This window comes from Choloepus didactylus, chromosome X (assembly GCF_015220235.1).
Source record: "Choloepus didactylus isolate mChoDid1 chromosome X, mChoDid1.pri, whole genome shotgun sequence".
In the NCBI taxonomy this organism is placed as follows: Eukaryota; Metazoa; Chordata; class Mammalia; order Pilosa; family Megalonychidae; genus Choloepus; species Choloepus didactylus.
In genome coordinates, this window is record NC_051334.1 from 31,204,276 (window position 1) to 31,230,133 (window position 25,858).

General features: G+C 36.1%; 1 protein-coding gene across 10 annotated transcripts in view; it reads right to left on the reverse strand.

The window, feature by feature from the left end:
- Positions 1-25,858, reverse strand: part of DMD (dystrophin) — a 2,178,366-nt gene that overhangs the window by 732,200 nt on the left and 1,420,308 nt on the right. For all 10 annotated transcript variants that reach the window (XM_037821041.1, XM_037821045.1, XM_037821047.1 and 7 more), the window contains one exon: positions 18,707-18,824. In XM_037821041.1, coding sequence (XP_037676969.1) covers positions 18,707-18,824 — 118 coding nt within the window. The remainder of the gene's footprint in view (positions 1-18,706; positions 18,825-25,858) is intronic.

A 25,858-nucleotide genomic window follows, 5' to 3' on the forward strand; every position in this document is an offset into this window, starting at 1 on the left:
TGCGCTTTATATTATTCTGTAATAGACAGTAGGGAGAGGGGAAGGTAAGTCTACTGGGGAGTGGGATGGGGTGGGGAGGGGAGATCTACTGAGTGGAATCTAAAAGGAGAGCCAGGGTGCAAAACATTTGCCATTCTGTCTTTGGTACCATCTGAGAGGAATGACCTATTTCTCTATTTCTAGTCCAGGAATTATCTAGAATAGTAAAGATGGGCAGTTTATTTAGATTCTCTCACTTAATAAACTATCCCCTAATAAAATCTTACTCCCCTACTTTCAGTTCTATGGTCTATCAAACCTTCCAATCTATAATTTGGTTTTCTGTGCAGCTCTCACAGAGGTGGGTGCCCTGAGCCAATGATCATTATGAATTTTCCTGGTAGCCTCATAGTTGGTTGCAAAATAATACATTGAATTTATTATCTCTTCTTTCAAATGTCTTATAAATCAGTTACTTGTGAGTTTGTATAGTATGTGTCAATACCCCAGAGCTTGATCACCTCTAGGAATACTGCTAAAATCTAGTTTTTAGCTACGAAAAGCTGAGAACCACACATTAGGTCTATGTTAACACTATTAATGATCTCCTTTGAGCTTCTCCTTGAAATGATTTCTATCATTAAAAGTAAGATAACAGATAATGAAAAAGTAATCTACAAACCTGAAGGAAGAGTGTATTAAGACCAATTCCAAATCTGTAATATACATACCACTTTTTCTTTGATTACACATATATTCTCAACTTTCAATCTTAACTGGCACTAAGAATCAAGAAATCTTTTAACCAATGGTAAGTCATAGCTATGAGATTATGGAATGTCAATCAACTGAATATAAAATCCTGGTTGAATGGCTACAGACCAAGAAATGCTTTTTAAAACCGTGCCCTTTTTATGGCTTCATAAGGTTCCTAGAATTTATTTCTGTTATTTCCAAAATGTTTCCTCAGGAGAATTTAGTAACATTCAGATCCACTTAAAACAATCACTAGTTAAGTACAAATTAGCTTCCAAAATCAATCTGAAAACATGCTGTAGGAATGTACATCTGCTGAAAGATGGTTTCCTCTTTTATGTTCCCCCTCCCATCTAAAAGTTATTAAGGAAGAATTTGTTGCTATGGAAACACTCAATTTGGCACCATCTGTATTCAACATTCAATTGCTGCAAGCCTTCAGCCAATCTCCGGTTTTTAATTGGCAGACCATCCCAGAATGCTTTACAATTCTTTTTTAGGAAGCCAATCCATGAAGCGAATCTCAATGTAAAGCATCAAGAAGTTTCACAATGCAAGCCTCACTCCATTATTTTAAGATCATACTTGTGAGGTCTCAAAGCATTAGGCCTTCCAATAATTACTTGGCATGGGGTTAATGCCTGAAATTTACTGCCAAGTTGTTTTTTTCTGCCTAATGGAGTTCTCATTGAAAGAAAAAAAATTATTTTATAAATGAGTCAGATATTAGGAAGACTCTGAAAAGGATCCTCAGTGGGAAACTTATTATATCGCAATACACAATTCAGGGTAGGAAACAAATACAGGAAACAGAGTTAAGAACACATATTTTGGAATCAGCCAGATGTGAGTTCAAATATTAATTAGGCCACTTATTAGATACTTTATTTAACTTTACAATGTCTATTTTTCCTCATCCATAAAAGATCTGTTATGAGGATTGTAAAGCATGCATGTTGGGGGAAATGCATTCTTCACATATTCTCTAAAGGCAGTTGAAAATGTAGTGAGCCACATGGTCTTGAAGAATATTCCTCTGGAATGTCAAGTATATATGCATAAGTATTCTAAAATTCATAGAAGAGAAGGTTAACAAAGACTAGAACTGTCTGAAAAATTATTTTTGAATAAAGGGAAGACATGGCCGGATCTTGGAGAAGTGTAAAGACGCTCCAGGCAAAACCATTTGCACAGTGGTAAGTCTGTTCATGACATTTTAGTGGGACAGAAAAGCAACCCTCCCTAACTGAGCACTGGTGTGGTCTCCTGGGAGGCCACATGTTATAATTATCTTATGTGAATACTATGAGAATAGCACCTCCATAATTGGAATGTCACCCTTGAGAGCAGCAGGCTGGCTGTACCACCACTGCCACCCTACTTAACAGCCAGCTTTCCTTATCTTTAAGATGCAACATTCCAGCTATACTACGTACTACTCCTGGATCACCACACACTTTCAAAAACCCATAACTTTTACTAATTGTTAATTTTGTTATGTCAATTTTTAATTTATGCAATTAAATAGTCCATTTCAGGGACAATGGATCATGTTTTTGGTTCCAATAAAATATTGACTCTTTTATATGTGTATTCTGACATGAATCCCTTTATATTGCTTTCTTTTCCTTTCCTTTTTTCTTTTTTTTTCCCTAAATCTGTAAAACGTGTAACTTGTATGCTGAATAATCAGGACTCATGGCGTGTAAACATAAAGACAACTTTACTTTGCCTCCTTTTTTCCCTTAAAATCTGCTCCAAGGGTTGGTTACTTCTTCCTCTGCAACTGGGTGAAAACTTGGGCAGGTCCCACGTCGTTTCTGGTTGTCGTAAGGTGATACAAAGTCCTGCCGTCATTTTAAGACACTACAATTAGGCTGTCCAATCCAATCCAATAACTAACACTTTAAATTTAATTCACATATAAGACTTCATCCCCAATTAGGTTAGGCTGCAACTGGACAAGGTCCCTTACCACCCTGAGGTAGTGGTTATGGTGGGGCTTCCTCTCCCGCTCTTAGTCACCTTCTTCTCCATTCACAGGTTCTATTTCTCACCTACCAGGGTTGAATGGGAGAGGAGAGAGGAGAGGGAAGGGGAACAGAGAGTTCTTATTTGACTCAGTACTTTCACTATTAGAATACGTCTTTAAACTTTCTGTATCTGGCTGAGGTTAGATATCTCTTGGGAGATTTCATGGAGATTTTCGAGACTTCACAATCACTTAGGCTCATTCATTTGTATGAATGCTTTTCTTATTTTGACAGGGTCAATTAACTACCATTTCAGCAACTTTGAATCCAATGATACACCTCCAGGTTTTCCTCCAGGTGTTCCTCTAGAAATTCTTCTCTCTTTACTTAAGGTAAAATAGGAAGTACAACTCCTTCCATTGGGAAGTGGGGAGAGTGATTGGGGAAGCGTTTCCAAGAAGGGGAGCACTCCCAGGACCATTTTCTCCAAATAACTCTCAAATATTCTCCAAATCACTAGTTTCTGCATCTTTTTATACCCATTTCCTTTCAAAATCTGCACCATGGTAGACTGTTGCATACCTCACTTTGGTATCTGATATCTATGGGACCTTGGTGCCTCAGTGGACAATGCTAAACTAGCATCATGTAATAAGTGAAAGTGTGTGTTGAGATATTGTTGGACCAAAGTGCTCTAGGGCATAAACCAGAAAGCAGGAGAAGGACTCGACTAGATTGTCTCTAAGGTCTCTTCCAGCCTTGAAGCCCTTTTATAATTCCCATGCTTCCAACATTTCCTCTACTTGAAATTAAGTTCTCTCAACTTTAAGGTCCAGCTTAGAGTTCACTTCTTCCATGATACTTTCCTCAATTACCTCAGTAGACAGTCAACCAAACTCATCTGAACCTACTTCGTGCCAAGCACCAGCCTAGGTTCCGGGAAATCTATGATGAAACTAAATAAACACCAGTCCCTGCCCTCATGTACACAAATCTCTTTCTCCTTTGCATTTCCATTTGACTTTGTTTGTATCTTGCATTTATGTTTTGCATCAAAGTTATTATCTACACACATCTGTCTCCCCAATAGATTATCAACTCCTTTACAAAATAATTCATATTTTATTTGCTTTTATATATGTCCTGCCCTCACTGGTCACTAAACAACTATTATTAAATTAAGTAATGAATAATAAATAAATGGATGGATAGATTACTGAATGCAAAAATGAAAAATATCATAACCCCCTATATTATTTATAAGAATGTTTTTATCTCTTCTATATATTCTACCTGATGTTACAATAATTTTACTCCTTCTACCTAATAAGAAACACCTTAATTAAGGAGACTGCATCAATGCTTTCCTGACATTCTGCATAATTCCTATCCTGAAATCTTGCACCATATAAGCAATAGTTAACATTTGATGAATAAATGTGTTAATGAAAATTCCAATATTTTAAATTTGTATTTGCCTTTCACATAAAATATAATTCAGCCACAGCTTTTGGGAAACCACTAAAATAATCTTTCACTCCAGATTGATTTCTTTGTGTGAATTAGAACATTATTAAATATTGGCACTTATTTATTTATAAAAGAAAGTCATCAATCTCATCAGTTATGTTTCTCTTAACAAAGGGTCAATCTATGCTTAATTTGCTTCTACAAGTTTGAAGGTGAAAATTTATTTAGTAAGCACTTAATGACTGTTTTCTAGGTATTATTCTTGATCTAAGTATTTAAGGGATGATGCCTACCATAAGTTGCTTTCTATTTCTATGAGAAAGAAACTTGGAATATTTAATATTGCACATATTGAAGGACTTATATTTCTGATAAATTACACTAAATCATATGTGGACATGATTTAATGTTCTTGTTAACTAGAATAGTGCATTGAGATACTGAATAATCCAATTTAAAAATAATAACTGGTCCAATTAGTTTAGCATACGAATATAGAATAAAAATTTTATTGAGTTTAGTTTTAAACAGGGATTATGAAGTTTTCTTAAGATCCTCAGCTTTTGAATTCCTTAAGGATGCCAATTCTGGCTTTAAAAAAAACAACAACTTGGTATTCTATTCAACAATTTTTATCTAAACAAGACAGTTGTATATGCCAGCTGTTTTAGAAGATGGAATTCTGAATTAGGAGTCTGGCTCCTATATTCATGATAATGACCCATAACATAATCTCTAGGTCAAAAACATATTTAAAGTTAACCTGCTTTGAATTGCCAGGCAACTTGTTGGTGTATATATTTACAATAAGAATACCAAAAATAATGAGATGATACCACTTAATCGAAACATTAACAAAATATTGTTAGCACCATTAAAACAAAGCAACCCCCATGTCCCTACCCCAGCTTCTGGTCCTTACTGATGCAAACATCATGGTCAGTCTGGTTTGCTTTAAGTCTTAAAATATGTAAAACTCATTACGTACCTAATGAAGTGTAAAGCCAGTGAATGTAATATTTTTAATGGCTGCAACACATCTTGCTGGCTGCCACACATTGATATTTATTCTACTTCCCCTAGGGACAACAGGCTACTTAGTCATACACTGTTTTCTTTATATAATACAAATTCACATTCCTATTTTGTCTTCTGTTACCACACTTTTTTTCTGATTCGAGTTCTCTGAACTCTTTCAACAGACATTTTCATGATAAAAGAAAAAAATCATAAAAAAATAAATTCTAATCCAAATGTCTACTTTCAAGACGAGGGGAAACATATGAGCTTTTCAAGATGAAGAGCTCTCTATTTACATTCCACTTCCATGATGCTCAAATCAGCAGAGTCTCCAAAAGTGAAATGAACATTTCAAGTGGCCTAGGACATTTTCTGTGAGGATGAGGTATGTGAACTGGAATCAGACCAAGGTACTTTTAAAATCTGTTCTGTTTCTAAGAGAGATTGCACCAAAAAGACTCTCAACCCCTTAAGATTGAAAACTCACATATCATTCCAAAGCCTGGGTCTATCTGCTTTGGGTTTTGTTTATTTGTTGGTTGTTTGCTTTTTAACCGAGGTGTTTTCTTAATCTTTTTAGGCTAATTTTTCCTAATTGTGGTTCATGGTTAAGGAGGTGATGATGGCAGCTTATAGCCCTACACTAGTTGTTGGCTACCCTGTGAGACAGTTCATTCAATCAGGAAGTATTTACAGCATGCCTATTATTTTCAGAATAAAATGTTAGAATTACAGGAATTTAAATATAAACAAGTAAGTGTGAAGCCCATAGTTCGGTCAGGGAGATATAACATATACGATGTAGAGGGTTCTCAGAGAGACACAGTTGTTTGGAACGTAACCTCTGGCATTTGGTAACTTAGGAACATGGCAGTATGAGAAAGAGTCTCATTTCCCCACCCCATCTCCATCTGAACTACCAGTGAGTGAAATACAGTCTCCTTCTGGAAGATACAAAAAAATTTTTTAACATATGCTAGCTTCTCATCTTTCTAAGATGGTTTAAATGTGATTTTGCTTAAAGGCATAGGAATGAATCCCTCTGAGAATCTTCAAGTCCCATGATTCAATAAATGCCCACTATATTTATCTTACTTGAGATAAGCTAACATAAGTTGATAAATAATTTATATAAATATATATCAATAGTATATGTCAGATTTATATATAAATACATAATTTATACTATATACATACATGACTATATAAGAAAATAAATATGTATATAACTATATATATTTATATATTTTAAAATTCTCAATAACTCTTTCAAAATATAGTCTCCTTTCTGCATAGGTTTGGAGAAAGAACACCCATCTAACACCCGGTTTTAGAATTGGAAGACTTGGGTTAAATCCTGGCTCTACCATTTGGTATCTGTGTGACCTTGAGAAAGGTATTAATATCTTTGATCCTTGGTTCCCTCATTTATCAAGGATAATATCTATCTTAGGGGCTATTATGGCATTCAAATAGACTGAAATATGTATAAACGCTCTTTGTCCAATGCATTTAAAGCTCACCACATGTATTATTATGGTTATTTCAAAAGAGATATTTCAGAATCTTAACAAAATTTTATTTTGCCCCATAAATAAGTGAAAATGTCAACAGCTACAAATTATATGAAATGTTTCATATTCTGGAGTTCTCCAGGCTATGTTTTTAGTTACCTAAACACTTAGTTGCTGAGGGAAAACCTGGACATTTTGGGTGCCCTGGCAGATGCTAAGAGAAAAATTGATTCCATTCTATTTATTATGTGCTCCAAAGTATGTTTGGCTTGGTACCCAACATTGAGAGACACATTAGCTGCTATCCTAAAACTCTGAGCAATTTACAAGTTCCTGTAATAACTGAGAATTTCCCTTTTTATAGTCCACCTGGGTCATGCTTTCCCCCTTTTGATGGTTCCAACAATGGATAAGACTAAACCAAACCATTAACAAAGAGCAGGTAAAGCACCATTGTCTCAAAGGTCCAATAGGAGCCCGTATATCCTTATGTTGTTCATATTCCCTTACCTTTCTGCACAATTACATTTGGTGTTCACATTTTCAGGATGACTGGATTTTATCAATTCATGGCAAGGTTTTCTGTTTAATTATAAAGGTGTTTCCCCCTCCTTCTTTTTGTTTGTCGGTTTGTTTCTTTTTTTCATGAAAAAAGTTGGAGGTTTTCAGAAAATACAGAGTTACCATATATACCCCCCCATTATTAACACCTAGCATTAGCATGGTACATTTGTTAACACTCATGAAAGAATATTATTATAATTATTCTACAAACTATAATCCATGGTTTACATTCAGGTTCATTGTATATGTTGTGCAGTCCTGTTTTTTTATTTAATTTGTTTGTTCTAGTAACATATATACAACCTAAAACTTCCCCTTTAAGCCACATTCAAATATATAATTCAGTGTTGTTAAATTACTTCATTCTTATTCTGTGCATTTGGGACTCAGTTTGATCCTGTCAAACTGTCTGTTGTTTAGTGCATAGTTTAGTGCATAGTTTTCTGAGAACAAGTGTATCAGGCCAGTATATGACACCTGCCTTTCTCTCCCCCCACCACTTCTACGTTTGAAAGGCAGCCGTGGCCCAGAGCAACAGTTCCATGGTTTCTGTGTGAAAGAGAAAAATCTGGCTCCATTGGCCAAGTTTGCTATTTCTGTTACTTCCCTACAGGCTCTGTAGGGGGCTCCCAGTGACTTCTCTCTTGTGATCCAGGATTAGAAGTAGGGATGGTAATAAACCAAGTTATGCAGTAGCTGGGAACCCTGAAAATAGAAGATTCCTCACAAATATTTTTTTTGCTCTATGTTAATTTTAAAGAAAATGCCACAAAGCTTTTTATTTATCCACTCAGAAAATCCTGATGGAGAACTTAATTTTTCCAAGGCCCCAGACTGGAATTTAAGAGCATTGACACTCTCAGTGAAGATAAATCTCTTGGCCAAGTACAAAAAATTCTGTGCATAGACATAAAAGCAGTTCTGAATCTTCACGCACCTATTGTCTAGATGTGAAAATCTCTTACCATATATAGCAGGGCTCTAGCACCGTCAACATCTAAATAACCTGGTGGAGTACACAATAATGAAGATAACTGATATCTGTGTAGTGATTTGCCATTTCGAAAGCAGTTTTCCATATGTCATTCCATTCAATTCTCCAAGCAATTTGGTATGGAAGGAGCTCAGTTTTATAGATGAGAAAATCAAGGGTCAGAGAGAATAAATAATTTGCCAATGGTCCCACTGTCACTAAGGGACAGAGCCAAGACTTAAACCAAGTCTTCTCATTTTAGATTCAGTGCTTTCAGCACTGCATTATTCCTAGAATGAAATTAAGGAAAGACATTCTCACATGTTTGCCCTACTAACATAAAAGTATTCATCATTTCTGTCATCATCATTGTCATTATCATCCCATAATGAACTATTAGCTAGCTGCCTATGTCTTCTTGTTAGGCTTCCTAAACCCATATTTTCCTGGTGGAGCCAGGCTGAGTGGATCTGTGATAATTATCAACATGTCCAGCAAGTCTTGGTGGATTCTTGTTCCTTTTAATGTGTATCTGCATATGCAGGATAAAGGGCAAGCACCAATGGTCTGCCACTCTCAGGGGGAGAGCATCGATGATATTTGCTGTGGTGTCTAATGAAGATGGTCAAAGTAACATGGGGTCATGTTTCAGAAAACCTTCATTTGAAGGCCTGATAAATCCTGTAGCAGTCAGCTCCAAAGTGGTTCCCAATGATTCTTACCTCCTGGTATTTATGCCCCTGTGTGACAAATAAATAACTGTAGAGGTGACAGTGTGCAAATTTTGAGGCTAGGTCATAAAAGACATCACAGTTTCTGCCATGGACTCATGGACCAATCATTCTGGGGGATGCCAGCTAAGATGCATGAGGTATTCAAGTAGCACCATGGAGAAACCCACATGGAGAGGAACCAACTTGCCAGCACTAAATCACCAACCATATGAGTGCGCTCCCTTGGGAGTGAATCCTCCAGCCCCATCCAGCCTACAGATGACTACAGCCACAGTTAACATCTGACTGCATGAGAGATCCCAAGACAGAACCACTCAACCAAGTTCACTCATGAATTCCCTGACCTGCAGAACCCGTGAGAGATAATAAATGATTATTGCTCTCTTAAGGCACTAAGTTTTGGGGCGATTCGCTTTGCACCAATAGAGAACTATGCAAAGCCCTTTTCCTGACTCAAGTAGAATGAACCTAGCTCTCTCCTCTTGCAAGGAGAAAAGTCACAGTCTATTAATCCTTCCTGCTTATGTTCCAAGTGCTTCCTATAAGACCGGTACTCCAGAATGGCAAGCAATTTGTTATGTTGCTACATCTCATGAATGAGGAAATTTTCATAGAGAAAGAAATGCTAGGTCCAAAATAATCATTGCCATCACTTTTCCAACAGCTGAGGAGAGCTGGGAGCATCTTATAGGAACAGTCCCTGGGACGTATTTCACCCTTGGCTTAGCGTCAATCCAAACTGCATGGTGTCATTAGGGAATAGAATCCCTATTTGTGCCCACAGGTACCAAAATATAACAGAAATTTTGGTCTTTAGTTGCAATGCCCCATTAGGACACAAGATAAAAATGCTAGGCTATGAAAATCTGGAATTTTCTTTATGGGCACATCTATTTTTGTTTTATATTTATATCTCACTTTGCCTGAGTGTGGGATTCTCTATAATATATTTATTCATCACCATTTTTATTCTATCATAGAAAAAAGAAAACCTCATCTTCATTGATTGGTTTATTTATTTAATAGTTATGTTCATTATGTTTAATTTTAAAGTGGATGAGAACATCTGTTAACTGAAATCTTTCCATTTAAAAAGAAGCATAACGAAAAAATAAGCAATTAGTAGAAAACACTATTTATGTTCATAATTGTAACTACATCACTTTAAATAAAATATTTTTCCTATTACACACTTGAAAGATTAATAACTGAATATAATCATGACAGCTAATTTGGATTTTAGATCCTCTTCAAATGTATTTTTATATTACTTCTCTTATAAGATTAAAAAAAGAGATACATTAAAACAGAGTTATTTCATGATAGATGTTTAGTACTAATTTAATACAACTTATAGAAAGCAAAAACATTATACTTGCTTTTTATAGGTAAAGTTTTTTTTATATACAAGTTATAATTACTCTAATGGAGGTCTGAAGCTCATTAAGATATTAAAGATCATTTCTGTTAATGTGTATTTCCAGGTACTCTATGAAATGAGTGCTAAAAGAGAACTACTGGTTGATCAATGAAAACTAAGAGTAATGAAATTTATATGTAAAGAAACACATAGCACTATAAACCTCATGATTCCTAGCAACTAAAACAAAAAGAGCTACAACAACAATAATATGTGAGTGGTGAAACTTTTTTATGTTGTAGTGGTTTTGAGCAAGTGAACCACTTGGTATACTATTAGGGTCCACAGGACCCAAATTTTGGCTTTGAGTTCTTTTTTTGAGAAGTTCTAGCTATTTGTAAAAATTGGTATTTTGTGATGTTTATTCTTTCCTAGAAGTCTACCAAAGAGGAAAGGGAGATTTTATTTTTTAAATAGAAGGAAATTCATTTGATTTTTCAATTACCACGTGGCTCTACTAAATCATTTTATAAGTCTAAGATACATTGTGGGTTCTTAGTGATCTTATTTTTTCCTATCTTGCCATTTCATCAATATTCATCAATTATTTCAAAGTATGCTAAAAATATTAAAATTTTAAGAAATTGGAAGAATGATAGAATCACTTGGAAGGACAATGCAGTAGAGACTAAAATTTCACCCTTTAGTTTTCTTATTACATTGCCCGAAATACTGCATCTTCTTTCAAGAAGGTATTAAAGAAGGCTGGAGACGCCATCTTTGGGGTTTGCTTTTAGCTTTCATTGAACACAATTGGAAATTTACAATTTTCATTTTCCTCTGATAATAACAAAGATGAGATAGTTTCCAGAGGAAGATGCTGCACAATTATTTGACACATCAAAAGATGAATGCAAAGAGACAGAAAGCAGCATTCTAGACTAATGATGATGGTGAAATTGATCGCATAAGCGAAATCTGAGACTGTGAGTCTTCAGATGATGATAACCTAGTGAATTTTCTCAAACTCAAGGACCGATGAGAGAATAATATATTTCTAATATTTATATGGTATTTAAATCCAGTTAGTCATTCAACATGAAGGACTTCATCACACACTATTTTGATACAAGAACTTGAACTATTCCGTTTTGCTAAAAGGATATCGGATACTATTCTATCATTACTTCTGTGTGTGCATCAAAATTTATTTGACAGAAAGAGGTTTGTTTAAATTCTTATTAAAATTTCTAATAAAATTGTTTTTAACAATCTATTCTTACTTCTGTAAAATATTTGTAAAATAACTTAAAAATGTAAAAAACAAAAATAAAACGGGTCCATTAGATTTAGATGGCAAATGATAGTGACTATTTTTCCTGGTATACTGAGGGTTAAGTCAGAAACCTGATCTACATAAACACATCAATCCCTAACACTAGCAGCAAACCAGTTTCTACTCTTTCTTATTTTATTCAGTGTCACTGAGAACCAGGAAGAAACAGTATCAGACTGGTTGTACAGAATAAGATGCAGAAACCAAAATACAGTTAAACATCTATGAATTCATTCTTTTATGTGTATTTAAATCAATCAATATTGCAAGTTGGCACTGGCGGAGGGTGCTAACTCTTCTTACATTCCTTCTATGTAAACCATTTTCAAGGCTCTTCCCTGGATTACCCATTCTCTGTGCAAGCTGATCCACTTCAGGTAATCCCCAAATCTGTGTCCAGAAGTAGCTTTGCACTTGAATCTCTACTTGTGTTTTCAACCATTTCTTTAACATCTCATTTTGGTCATCTGATTGCTTCTTAGGCACATTTTATCTCCCATAATCAACTCCTTGTCTTGAGTTTGTCTCTGGTTATGACATTATCATCTTCCAAAGCACTTAATCTCAAAATCTAACAGACAGGCCCTCCTTTAATTTTTAATTCCACACGTGATCAATGACCAGATATTGTTAATTCTAGCTCCATTTTATAACTTGATTTCAGTACTTTCTTCTCACCACACTTCCACTGTTCTAGCTTGGGCTCTCCTGCCTCCTAACTGGGTGGCACTGACTCTATATACTTCCTTATCTTCCACAACACACACAAACATTCTCAGTCCTACAAACCACTGCAAACATAGGTCTAATTATGTATTCTTCTGCCTGAAATAGCCTTAACTCTCCAGGTACCTTTTACTTTTCAAAGTCCTATTCATCTGACCAAATCAACTTTAATCTCCTGGAAGCCTTCCAGGGACCCTCATTCAGAGTCAATCTCCCCTTCTCTTGCTCTTTCTCAACATTTTGTAATAGTGCTCTTTTGAATTACTTATTGCATACTGCCTTTGTCTGAATATATTTGTCCGAATACCCCCATTTGATTATGAGCTCTCTTTAAGACAAAGGCTGGATCTTATTCCTCCCTGTATCCCCTCCATCACCTCTGATATTAATGAGCACAGAGTAAGCATTCAAGTGTTAGTTGAACTGAACTCTTGGGTTGCCAGCAGCATCCTGGTGGATGTAAATTTTGAAAGTTGCTTGTAGCTATAACAGGTTGACAGCAGGTGCTAGATGTCAAAGGAAGGAAATTTATATGGTTGACTCCACTTCTTCTAAAATAAGCAACTCTCTAATAGACAATACCTGAGAGGAAGATATTGGTTGGCATTTCATTAGCAATAGAGATTTCATATAAATGTGAAGAACAACAGCACCTTTTATTCCACCATAAAGGATTTCATACATTTGGTTGCAGCAATGGATGATGGGTTGACAAAGCTGCTATAAAACTGCCAGTTAATTAAGAAATCTTGTGAGAGTATTTTATTCTTATATAGCAGAACATTCTCCTTTCCACGGTTCTTTATATGAGCTATACATTGAAGCAATACAATGTGAATTCATTTTCTTAAGATTTGTAAGATGTTACTAAATTTTTCAAAGAACTCTGGACTGGTTGAAAAAGTCTTAGCTGGAAAAGTAATTCCAAAAGAAACAAATCTCACTCAAGACTTAGTGTTTTGTTTCTGAAGTCCCTGCTCTGGTTTGGCTGATAAGAAGCCATATATCACACCCTCCATATTCTCCCATATCTAGTTACTCTGTACCAAATTCATCTCACTGTGACAATATCTATTATTTAATTGAGCATCTAACATGTGCCGGGTCTTTACTTTAGAAACATCACATAATTTTATCTTCAAATAACCCTGCCAGCTTATTATTATTATCAGCCCACAAGACAGATGAGAGAACCAGCTTAGAGAAATGAATCTACTTGACCAAGGTCACATAGCTAGCGGATCACTAGGGACCACTGTAGATCTCCAACACACATAAAAGACAGTCCTCTATTTAGACACTCAAATGCATAGAAGACAAAAATATGAATAGGAGCAGCAAAAATTACCTCCAAATTATAACAGCCTAAGGTTAGTGTAATATTTTAAGTTCTTAAATATTACTATTTTTTTTCACTGTATCAGCCTATTCCATTTGATGTGCCTCAGGATTGAGATCATAATGGGGTTGAATTCCAGTCCTTCACTTGTCATCTTACTAAGACCCTTGACAAGTTACTTAAGCTTTCCAAGACTCAGTTCTTTCTCTAGAATGGGAACAATAGTATCTACCAACTAAGGTCATGGTGAATACTGAAAATGAAATAATGTAAATGAATTGTCTTTCCTAGCAGTATCTCCCACATAAAGGCTTTTCCAAATATTTAAATTGTTTAATTCTATTTATATATTTTTATTCTATCTTTTACAAAGGAACCTTCTCCTCTTGGTCTTTTGAATTACTCTTGGCTGTTGGGCAATAACAGGATAGCACTCAGCAGCACATTAAATGCTTTCCCACCACGTATTCAAACCATCACAATAGAGTATAATAAAAATAACAAGAGCTAACATTCACTGAGCTCTTACTATGTACCAAGCACTGATCTAAGTGTCCCATACGTACTACCTCGTCTAATTCTCCCAACCCATGAGGTAGGTCTAATTAATCCTAGTTTACAGAGGAGGAAACTGAAAGTAGATCATTTAAATCATTTGTTCAAGATCACAAAGCTAACCAGTGGCCAGCCCAGGCAGCCTGCCCTCAAAACCTATGCTCTTCACTACCATATGTGGTATTGCTACAGATCCTTCAAATGGAAGAAATAGGAGTTCTGGAGGGAGAAGTTTCAGAGGCAAGGCTCTCAAATACAAATGACAGAGCAGCCAGGTTTACCATTAGTGTTTGTGAAATAAAGAAAGCTATAAAAGAGAGCAGCTCACTCTTTCCATATCTTCCTCATGGCAATTCAAGGTATTATGGTATTTTGCTTTGCCAATATTAATGGACATGAGCAAGAGTTTTCAGAATTCAGGAATCTCCAAGGAAGCGATGTTAGAGCCCTCTTCTCTTGGCTGCTTTTGGTCCCCAGACACAGCCCTTTCATGGAAGAAAATGACCAAAAATGGCTGATACCTCCAGCAACCAAAGAGTTGAAAGAAAATAAGCATTTTGAACATCAGAAACAGCAAAGAGAATTACTCATCTGAACTCACTTGGAATGCAATTTGTCCTTTTACTTAGATGATTACAACCTGGTTTCGACCAATCCAATTACCTGAAAACAACAGATACCATGGAAATAACTTTATACAGTGAAAATGTTGACATTTTGCAAACTCAGTTGCTTGAGGGTTTAGCATGGATATTACTAGTAGAGAGGAATTGCTTTCTACTGGACTTCCCTCCTGATAGAATGTAATAACTGTATAGATTTCCCCAACTGTTCAAAGTTATGAACAAAGATTTACCAAGACAGGAAAAATGTTTCACTATGGTGTTATATACATATTAAATACTTTTTCTTTATTTAGTTGATTGCTTTTAAAGTATTTCTAGGAGTTTCAGGGCAATAAAAAAAAGGATGACTGAAATCTTCAAATAAGAAAATACAATTTTATGAGCAAGTATTTTATTTCTGGCCTTTCCCTGAAAACCAAATCTATACTAAGAAAAATTCTATCTTGAACATGATTGAAACTTTATGAGTATTGAATTTCAATCCCATTTCATAGATATCAAATGGAGAGATAAACTGAAGCATAGCAGAGCTGCAAATGACATTGTTTAGACAAACATATCTTGCCAGAATTATCCCAGTACCAGTATCAGAGCCTACAGGCACATTCAGAACTAGGATTCTGGTTTAGGCCCTTAATAAGCAACATGACATGTCTCAACAGACACTTGCTTTTAAGAAAATGCTCTTTTGGACTATTTGGATTAGAATCTTTCTATTATGCCACAAATATCTATGAAGGCATTCATTCTTAAAAGACAAAAGCTTAGATAAGCAGAACAATTCAAATCAGTATATATTAGCAGTGAGGTTAAAAAAACTGCCCTCTGGTCACTCAATTTTAATCTACATCATGAAAAAAGTCAATACAATATCAAAAAAGATTGCAAGGGATAATGGAAAATGTTTAGACAATGTTGAAAGGATACTGTAAAATAAATTACTGTTATTTCCCTCTTAGGGAAAAAACAGCAGCTATTTTTCATTAGTAAAACAACAAATGACTTTTCATATAGTATTTTTAGATTTGCATAAACATCTTTGCCAAGTTTCCATATTTCTTAGGCAAGAAACAGATCACTTGAATGTAATGGGAATTTGGTCTTCTACTGGGTAAATTCACCTTTTTGGATCACTGTGTTACAACCTGATGGAGAACCATCATGGTTCCAGTTTAGGGGGTAGATATTCTGCTGTATCAGTTGAACAGCAATTTATGTTGGTCATTAAAAGGCAATGCTGCTCTTGCCTTGCTGGTTATAGAAATGACTTCCTATAACTTACACAGAACTATAGAACTTAAATGAATTCTTCCTTGTCCATATTAGTTGTGGCAGAGATAGCCTAACTTCTTACCAAACCTTTTCCATCTCCTTCCTCGGGTCAACATTAGACAATATTTGCCAGCTTCCCTTGCAGTTAGGTGTGCCCATGTGCAAGCTCTAGTCAACAGACAATGAAAAGAATTAATATGTACCACTTCCAGTCCTGGCTCATAGCAAATTCCAACAATCTATACTCTTTCCTCATCTGGCAATTACATGCTGTGCTGGTTTGAATCTGTTATGTACCCCAGAAAAGCCTATGTTCTTTTAATCCATTCTTGTTGGGGCAGACCTATTATTGTGGGGTGGAACCTTCTGATTAGGTTGTTTCCATGGAGATGTGACCCACCCAATTCAAGGTGGTTCTTAATCCTTTACTTGAGTCCTTTAAGACAATTCACGGAGAGACAGAGCTCAGAGAAGCTAAGAGAGAAAGGAAATGCCCCGAGAGAAGCAAGAAGGACCCACAGGAGCTGAGAGAGAAAGCCACTGAAACCAGAGCCCAGGAGAGAAGGAGCAGCAGACATCACCATGTGCCTTCCCATGTGACAGAGGAACCCTGGATGCCAGCAGCCCTTTCTCCAAGAAGGTATCTTCCTCTTGATGCCTTAATTTGGACATTTTCATGGCCTTAGAACTGTAAATTTGTAACCTAATAACCCTCCATTGAAAAAGCCAATCCATTTATGGTATACTGCATTCCAGCAGCTTTAGCAAACTGAAACACATGTATAGGATTCTGATGCTCTGGACAGAAAATATGGAAGGAGCTTGGGTCTCTGAATGACTTTATAGAAGGATGCATATTTTGGACTTCACCAGAGTAAAAAGCAAACTTCTATTTTGGCAAGCCACCAAGATCTGGGAGCCTACCTGTGCTAGTGGTTGGTGCCACCCAACTAATACTTTAGTATATATCCAAATTTATTGTTTGAACAACAATAAAGAATTAAAATTTCAAAATTGAGAAAGGACAATTTTAATTAACCTTCATTATAACGGAAAGAGGAAATGCCTTTAGGAAGTGAATCAAAACATGCATAACTGCAGACTGAAAAGTTATTTAGACCTAGAGATTAAGGTCATTAATGAAAGCAACAAAACAACATGGGAAGTGATAAACATACTGGAAGAAGCACAGACATTCAAGCCAGGAAGAGATATTTGCAAATCCCAAGTTCTGTTCTTTGCTTGTTTTGTAAGCTTGAGCAATTTGATTAACCTTTCTTGGAACCTGTTTCCTCAACTATAAAATGGTGATCATGAAATTTAGCTCACAGGATTTTGTAAAGATTATATATATATACACATACACACTAGCCAATACCCAATAAATAGTAGCTATTATCACTAGCATTTAGCTACTATGTACAAGTATGACAGATAATATTTTCCAAGTATTAACCTTTTATTCTGGTTGCCCTTTCCCTTCCCCAAAATTCTGGCAGCCAGGCATTCTACCTCCATTTTCTTAGGCAAGGGATGACACAGAAGAATGTAGATAATAGACATAGATTCTTGGTTTTTGAATTTCAAAAGCCTGGGCCTAGCATAAGACAAAATATTTGGAAGAAAAAGGATGATTAAAGGAAGGTGTCCCTAATCCTGCACTAAGAAAAGAATTTTCTGATTGAGGGAAGCAAGAGGAGAGGGCAGTTGCACGGGAAGTAAGAAAGTTCAATACTGATGTGTGACACTGTCCTAGAGGGATGCAGGTGGAGGAAAAGGAAGAAGCCAAGAGAGCTCTGAGAAAATCTGATAGCAGAGGTGACCTGGGTCCCCCTTCTGAGGAAAGCCTCTAGGGGAAAAGGATGGACAGTAATTTCCCCAACTCCTCCCTCTATCCCTCTCCCCAATCCAACACACATGTACATATACCTCACACAGATACTCTGAGTCACTCTGAGTTAAAAAGAACAGAGTACATGGGGTACAGAGTTCATGGTGGGGTAGGCAGATGGGCCTATGCCACCCTCCCTGCAAACATTTCCATCCACCGCAGTATGGCATAAGGAACAGCACAATGATTTCTGATATTACACAATAGGGCATCAAAGTAGTAGAGTGACATCAAGGTCTGATAGCGCCACTGCATATGGGAATGAAAGATGGTACAGGAAACAGCCACCTGCTTGGACCAACAATCAAGGATATAAGGGAGTGGCTGGCATCTCCATGGATGCCTGCTCAATAAGTGACAACTGAGGAGCCAACATCCTGTCACACCATGCCCAACAAAGCCTGAATTAATGTAAATTATATTTCCTCTATTCAGTGGAATTAAGTTCAGTCATTGAAAGAACATTATGGACCAAAATTCTTACTCAGTACAATAATTATAATTTAAAACTATTTCATACAATCTTTATAAACGTGATGAAGCTATGTATACTTAATGTTATTATTGAAACTTTTCATGCATCTTGCCTTAGTTTTGAATGCCCATGAAAAGACTTACTTCGATCAGTAATGACTGTTCTAGCCTCTTGATTGCTGGTCTTGTTTTTCAAATTCTGGGCAGCAGTAATGAGTTCTTCCAATTGGGGGCGCCTCTGTTCCAAATCCTGCAGTGTTGTCTGAAAGAACAAATGAAACTTAATACTGGGGGTTCCCTAGCATACATAAATACATTCTTACATGTGATACAAAGTAAAGTGAAAATTTCAAACCAACTAAAACAGTTTTAGAAATAAGGAAGATGTTACTGGATATAAATCTCTACTATGTAAGGGTTTATTAAGAAACATCAAACAAGAAATGTGTTACTTTATTAGAAACTAAAAATATTTTAAATGGGAATTTTGATTACAGACTTGACTCCTTGACCCACTATTTAAGAGCTCAGATGAAGCCGTTTCAAAGTACCTGGGTTTACTTAATACCAATATATGAGTTCCCCAAATCAGAAAGATATCTATTTACACTTGTAATCCCATTCTGGGTGGTGACAAAATTAAAGCATATGTTTTAGAAACAGGAAAACCATAGACATGATTTAAGATATATGATTTATTTAACTTCTTTGTACCTGAGATTCCTCACCTACAAAATGAGAAGGTGAGGTAGATGAGCTCAATCAGTGTTTCCCCAAACTTGTCTGCCCATAAGAACCAACCAGACTCCTTTGCCCCACCCTAAAACTACTGAATCAGTAAGCCAGAGGGCTGAGAATCTGCATTTTAAACAAATATTCTACTTAACTCTTATTAGGCAAGTTTGGACATAATCAGACTAGAAGTTAGTATTCATATTCTTCTGTATTATCAATTTAATACTGCTTTAGATAAAAGTACCAAATAGAATAAACCCCCAAAATAATTCTTTATTTACAGGTAGCAATGTTAATCATTAAGAAATTCCTCCCACATCTCCATGTGTCTACCTAGTGTCTCTGTCTTTTTAATCACTTTGCACTGAAGGGCCAAAATCCCAGCCAGATTTACAAAGAAATTTGTAGAAAAATAAGATAGTTCCCTTGTAGCATTGCTCTGGTACTAAAACTGAATAAATTTATTTTAGTTGAGGAAAGTAAAATTAATATTTATTATTAGTTTATAATCACTGTGACAGATGTTTTACACATGCTTTCTTATTTTTATTCTCATAATAACCACACTAATAACCAAGCCAGACATCTGCCTGATTCTAAATCCAATGTTCTTTCTATCTGATGTGGCAGATAGCAATGTTTATGAAACTTAGTTATCTATTAGGCCCTTTGACCTCTGCAGATTTTCTAAAGATTTTCGGTTTTGGAGAGGCCAGATTTTGATAATTCTGCAGTGTTTATTTTGTGAAGATGTAGGGAGATAGGCTTGTGTGATTTAAGCTCAATTGCTTTTGGTAATATTAAAATAATGGGGAAAAATCTTACCCAAACATTGTAGATCTATTACAAGTGTTTCCCCCCTCTGAATTGAACAATTTGAGGGGCTAACTTTTAACAAATTTTCCACATTTGTAAGCTGTGATTGCTCAGAAGAAAAATCCAATTTTCAGGTTTCTAACTTTTATGGTTTCTTTACACAAAAGGGTGTTTGAAATATGGAACAAATTGCCAAAGACAGCCATTGAAGTAAGTGGCGTAAGTCAGTTGAAGAATCCTGAACAAATTTTAAAGAAGGAACCATACAGTAGTAGATAGATTTTAAGAAATAAGATGTTTTCCAGGGTTAGAATGTTAAAATCTGGTCATCTGTGCCACAGAAAGCTGAATTATCTACTTTTGGATAGTGCTTTGTAACTATCTACTTTTAGATGTCTGAATATTTTCAATAGATTTTTAAAAGAGACTTACCCAGAAACTTCAGATAAAGTTAACTATTCCCCTCAAATTTAACAAAGAAGAAATACACATAGCTAGCAAAGTATGTAAATTCATTTATTCGCTCACTCATTCATTAATTTTCATAAGTATTTACTGAGTGCTAGACACTATTCTAGGTGCTATGGATATAACGGTGAACAAATGCATTATGTATGGTTTGTATACTTGAAATGAAAGACTTTTTTGATACTTGAGAATTTTTATATAACAGAGATTATCTTTATCAGATTATTTTTCTTTGGCTTATATTAACTCATCCTCAAACAACCAGGCTATTCTTTGCTTCTCACTTTTGGATGCATTACTCAAGGTTTGCTCTAGTTTTTGCTTTCTTTTAGGATTTCTAAGTTCATTTAAGAAGTATGTTGTAGAAGTAACTTGACCAACTTTAATCTGAACCTTAAAAGGCTCTAAATTAAACCTGACCACATTGAACAGCTTTTACTGCTGAAATTAGCAAGCATGTCAACTTAGACTTAAAATAAGCCATTTTCCTCTCTAATGAACAAAATAGGTCTCAGGGTATTGTGAAACCTGTTCTCTCGTTGGATGATTCTCTAATTCTGCTGACAGACACATGCTTTGTAAGCACCTGAGAAGATTATTAATGACATTCTTTGAAGTAGTCTCCTTAAAAATCTAAGGAGATTCACAACTGCAATACTTCCAAAGTATTTCAAACCCAAATTGCAACTGTTTATCCCACTCTCTGGTCAATACATACAAGCATCCATTTCAAAACAGAAACTGTAAAATAATAATGTATATTGAGGTAGAATTTACCAGACACTAATATATTCATTAAATAGTGGTTTCTCAGTATATCAAAATGGAAATTTTCTCCTTCGATTTTCTTTCCAGAAAGAAAAGAGAGAATTTGAATATGGCATACATTTAAGTATTTTCCAGTTTAGCTATTATAAAAATATTGACCAAAAAGCCCCTTGCTAATGAACAGAACATAGCATGTAGTGAGAGCACAGATTATTTTTCTTTTCATTGTTTTTTTTTTTAAGAGTATTCTGTTTATTTGCTATTATAATTTTTTTGACCTGTGCATTAGTTTTATAATCCTATAACTTCTCAAACACAATGACCGGCATCTCTATTCCACTGCAGCCACCAATAGATGGGAGGACACCTTAGATCTAACCATCACTCAAAACTACCCAGTTCCCAAATATCCATCCATGCAATTCTGTTCTCTGTCCCTAATCTGCTGTCCTTATCTGATGCTAGTCTCTCAATATCATACCCTTCCTCTAAGCTTCATCCTCATGACTTGCAGTCCTCTTCTATCATTCAATTTCCTCGTTCTTGCTTCAGTGGTCTATATTTGTCATACTAAACAAGTAGAACACTAATTCTGCTTATTTCTTTTTCCGATGTAAATTCAGATACATATTAAACATAATAACTGAACAAAACTAAAACTATTCCATGTTTAACACTAGTATCTTAGCACGATGACTAGTCGTGTCTACACAGATTCTGATCACTCTGGGAAAAAACAAACACAGGAGAAGAAAGGAATCAATGCTACTTCTAAGGAGTCATAAGCCAGCTACTGGGCTTTACTAAAAACAGCTTACCCCTTGGAGATGAGAATTCATCATGGATTCTGCTAGCTGAGCGAAGACAGACAGACACACACACACATCTTCAAATACAAAGTGAATCAGAAGTCTGTAATCCTACTAAGACCCCCTCCCCCAGGGATGAGGGAAGTGGTTATAAATAGCAATCCTATGAAAAAGAGAGTTAAACAATGAAAGCATAACATATTATAAGTAGGCCATTTTAGGCTCTTAGAGAGAATTGCAATTTGTTATTGTATTCATTAAAATGGAATTCTACCTAAATAATACTCAAATAGAAAACTCTACATACTCAATGGGTTTAATTGAATATTTATTATCTATATGATTAAGAAAAGACCTTATCATCCAAACTCTTTATATTTTTAAAATATTTTTTTCTACAAAAATCAACAATCTTCAGAGAGTTAGAAATAGAACAAAGGTCCATGTTAACTTTCAATTGTTACCATTTTTCAGGAAATAAACATGAATGAAACTTAAATGTAATGCATAAGGTAGACCCTTATGATTAAAGATTACCAAGGTGAAATAGTTTATAGAACACTATGTATGGAAGAAAATAAGCATTTTAGTCAGGTAGCTATTAAAGTGTAGCCTTTCTAGTAACTAAACTAGTATTACCTGTGAGGACGCTTATCATTTGTTTAGCTTTCAACTGCCTCACTGAGTCCCTTAATTCTGGCTTCTATTCTTACATTTGGTGCCTCTCCAAATAGACTAGCCAAGTGCAAAGTCATCTTTATTGCCCTCCACTTCCTCACTTCTCATTTACATTTTAAATTGGCTTGGATAATTTCCTAGCTGGCATCCCTTCCCTACTTCTTCTCTCAATGTTCTACCAGGTCCTCTGCTGGTAAGTTCTTCATAAACATTTTCTAACTGTGCTAATCCTTTTGTTCCTCACTCATTCAACAAATAATTGTTAAAGGCTTTTCATTTTTCTGTAATTTCAACCTTACGGAAAAGTTGCAAGGATGGTACAAAGAACTCCCTCCGATATACCCTTTACCTGGATTCACCTATTAACATTTTATGGATTTTTATTTATTTATCATCATTCTGTCATTTGTTCTTGTATATATGTAATATTTGCATATGTAATATTATGCATATAATTTTCTTCTGAAACATTTGAGAATAAGTTGCAGGCGTCATGCTCCTTTACCCCTAAATACTTCAGTGTTTATTTCCTAAGAAAAAAGATATTCTCCTACATAACCTCAGTCCAATCTCAAAGTCAGCAAGTTTAACATGGCTTTAGTACTAACTATACTCTAATGCACATTCGTTATTCAGTTTATGACAATTGTTCCATTAATACCCTCTATAGCTGCATTTTCATTTCCTGGTCCAGGCTCCTGTGCTGCTTTTAGTTTTCACATCTATTTAGTCTCCCTTAATTGAAATCATTCCTCAGCCTTTCTTTGAACTTCATGACCCTGAGTTTTTGAAGAATACATGCCAGGTGTTTTGTAGATGGTCCCCCAATTTGGGTTTCAGCCAATATTTTTACTGCTTTAGTAAACTGAAGTGAATATTATGGCTGAGGAAGGACAGGAGTAATCAAGGCATGTAGCAGAAGTCTTTAACCAAATTTAGGGGTCAAGGAGGGTTTTCTGAAGGAAGTCAACCTTGAGTGATCTGCAGCTCTTCTCCATCTAAACTGTACAAAATGGTTTTAAATACCACTGCTGCTAAGGCCCTGTGGCAGCCATGGGAATGTGTAGTCCTTTTACTGCTGGGACCTAATTGATGAGGGTCCCAGGTACTACATTTGGAAATCTATCACTCCATTTGCACCAAAGCCAACCCTACCATAGACTGTTCCCCATAGATGACTGAGTGTGCTGGGGATACTAAGGCAGAGCTGTTCTTGGAGACATGGGCCTCCTCTGGCCGACTCTCGCTCAGTGGCTCTCTAACAGCTTTGCTGAACCTTCCTCAGACTTCACAGAGGACTGGGATGCTTGCACCCCAACGTTCTCTCCCTCTCTCCTTCACGCGGGATCAGACTAGCATCTTGGCCTATTGGCTTTCCAGCCTTCTCTGGCTTCCTCCCTATTCAATTCACATAGATACTTCCTCCAATATAATCCTTTGCTGTGTAATCCTTTTTGGGCATATTTAATCTCAGACCCAACTAACACACCCACTTTTGTCCATCTAGCCCCTAAACCTCTCATCAACTCTTCAGATCCACATAACATGATGACTCTGTGATGGTATCGTCTGGACGTATAACCCTAAATTATTGGACATTAGTAATACAGGTCTCCTCATACATCCCATGAGTTGACCTCTTAAGATTGAATTCAAGTAAACTAGCATTTTCAAATTACTACCTCCATTTAAAAAAAACACTGCTGCTTTTTTTTTTATTTTAAGGCATGGTTATTATTCTCAATGGCCCTACAATACAACTGGAGGAAAAAATTATTTCTGTGTTTAACATAGTAATGTTGGGGATCCATTCTACACACATACCTCAAAAACTCTAGGCTATCAAAGCAAGCCACCAGGAACCCTTTATATATAAGAACCACTAGACTGCCTGGAAAACATGGAAAAGGGGACTTTTGTGCATGTTTTCAGACTTTGGATGATGGCCAAGTTAAGACAAAAGCCGTTCGAACTTTTCTGAGTGAGAAATAGCCTAGGTAGGCGGAGATTTAATTGGCACTGGCTTCCCAGGTATGTAATTTGTGCTGTCACACAGGGCTCTGCACTTAGAAGGGCCACATGCTTGGTTTAATGTTCTGCTGTCGTGTTCTTGAAATTCTTAATAATTTTTTGAACAAGGGGCCCCACATTTTCATTTTGCCCTGGGCCCTGCAAACTCTGTTGCCAATCTGACCTCAACCCTGAGGTGGCAGAAAGCAAAAGTTATACATCTTAGTTGAAGCACTGGTTGATTGTTGATGGAGAACACACTTAAACACGAGTAAAGTGATGTCAATCAAATGCTTTTTGAAGCTAAAAAAAAAAACCACTTCTGTGGGGGAAAAAAATCTCTTCTGGCTTCAGGAAAAGCAGAACAGGACAATTGGCTGGCAGTAGTAGCAAGGTGGGACCCTGTCAGTAGCAACCTTTATTGGAGAAGCAAAGTCACTGTGATTGTAGGAGAAGTGCAGGAAGGAAACTACGATGAAAGTGGGGAATTATCTGAAGAAAGAACCGGGGATAAAAAGCTAGTCTATGGTTCCAGAAACAATAATGGCTGCCAGCATCCCAAATATCATCTTCAGTTTTAGCTAATTATTAGGTATTTCCAAGGCTAGTGTGGCCTTGGGAAATACATGGGAAGCAACTAATATTTAATTCCACAAACATTTAATAAACTGCAACTATATGCCAAACCCTCGGCTAATACACACAGATAAATAAACCTTGATCCCTTTCCTCAGGGAACTCATAATCTAGCAAAAATGAAAGACTCGTAAACAACTAACACAATGGGAAGCCATACTGACAATAAGCACCATTGTTTATTGAGCACTTATTATGTACCAGAACAGTCTATCCCAGTACTGTAGTTAAGAGCATGGATTCTGGAGTCAGGGCACCTGGGTTTGAATCCTGGCTGCCACCCACCAGCTTTATTATTTTGGGCAAAATAACCGCTCTCTGTCTCATATCTACCACTGTAAAATGAGGCTAATAGGACTATCAACCTCATAGGTCT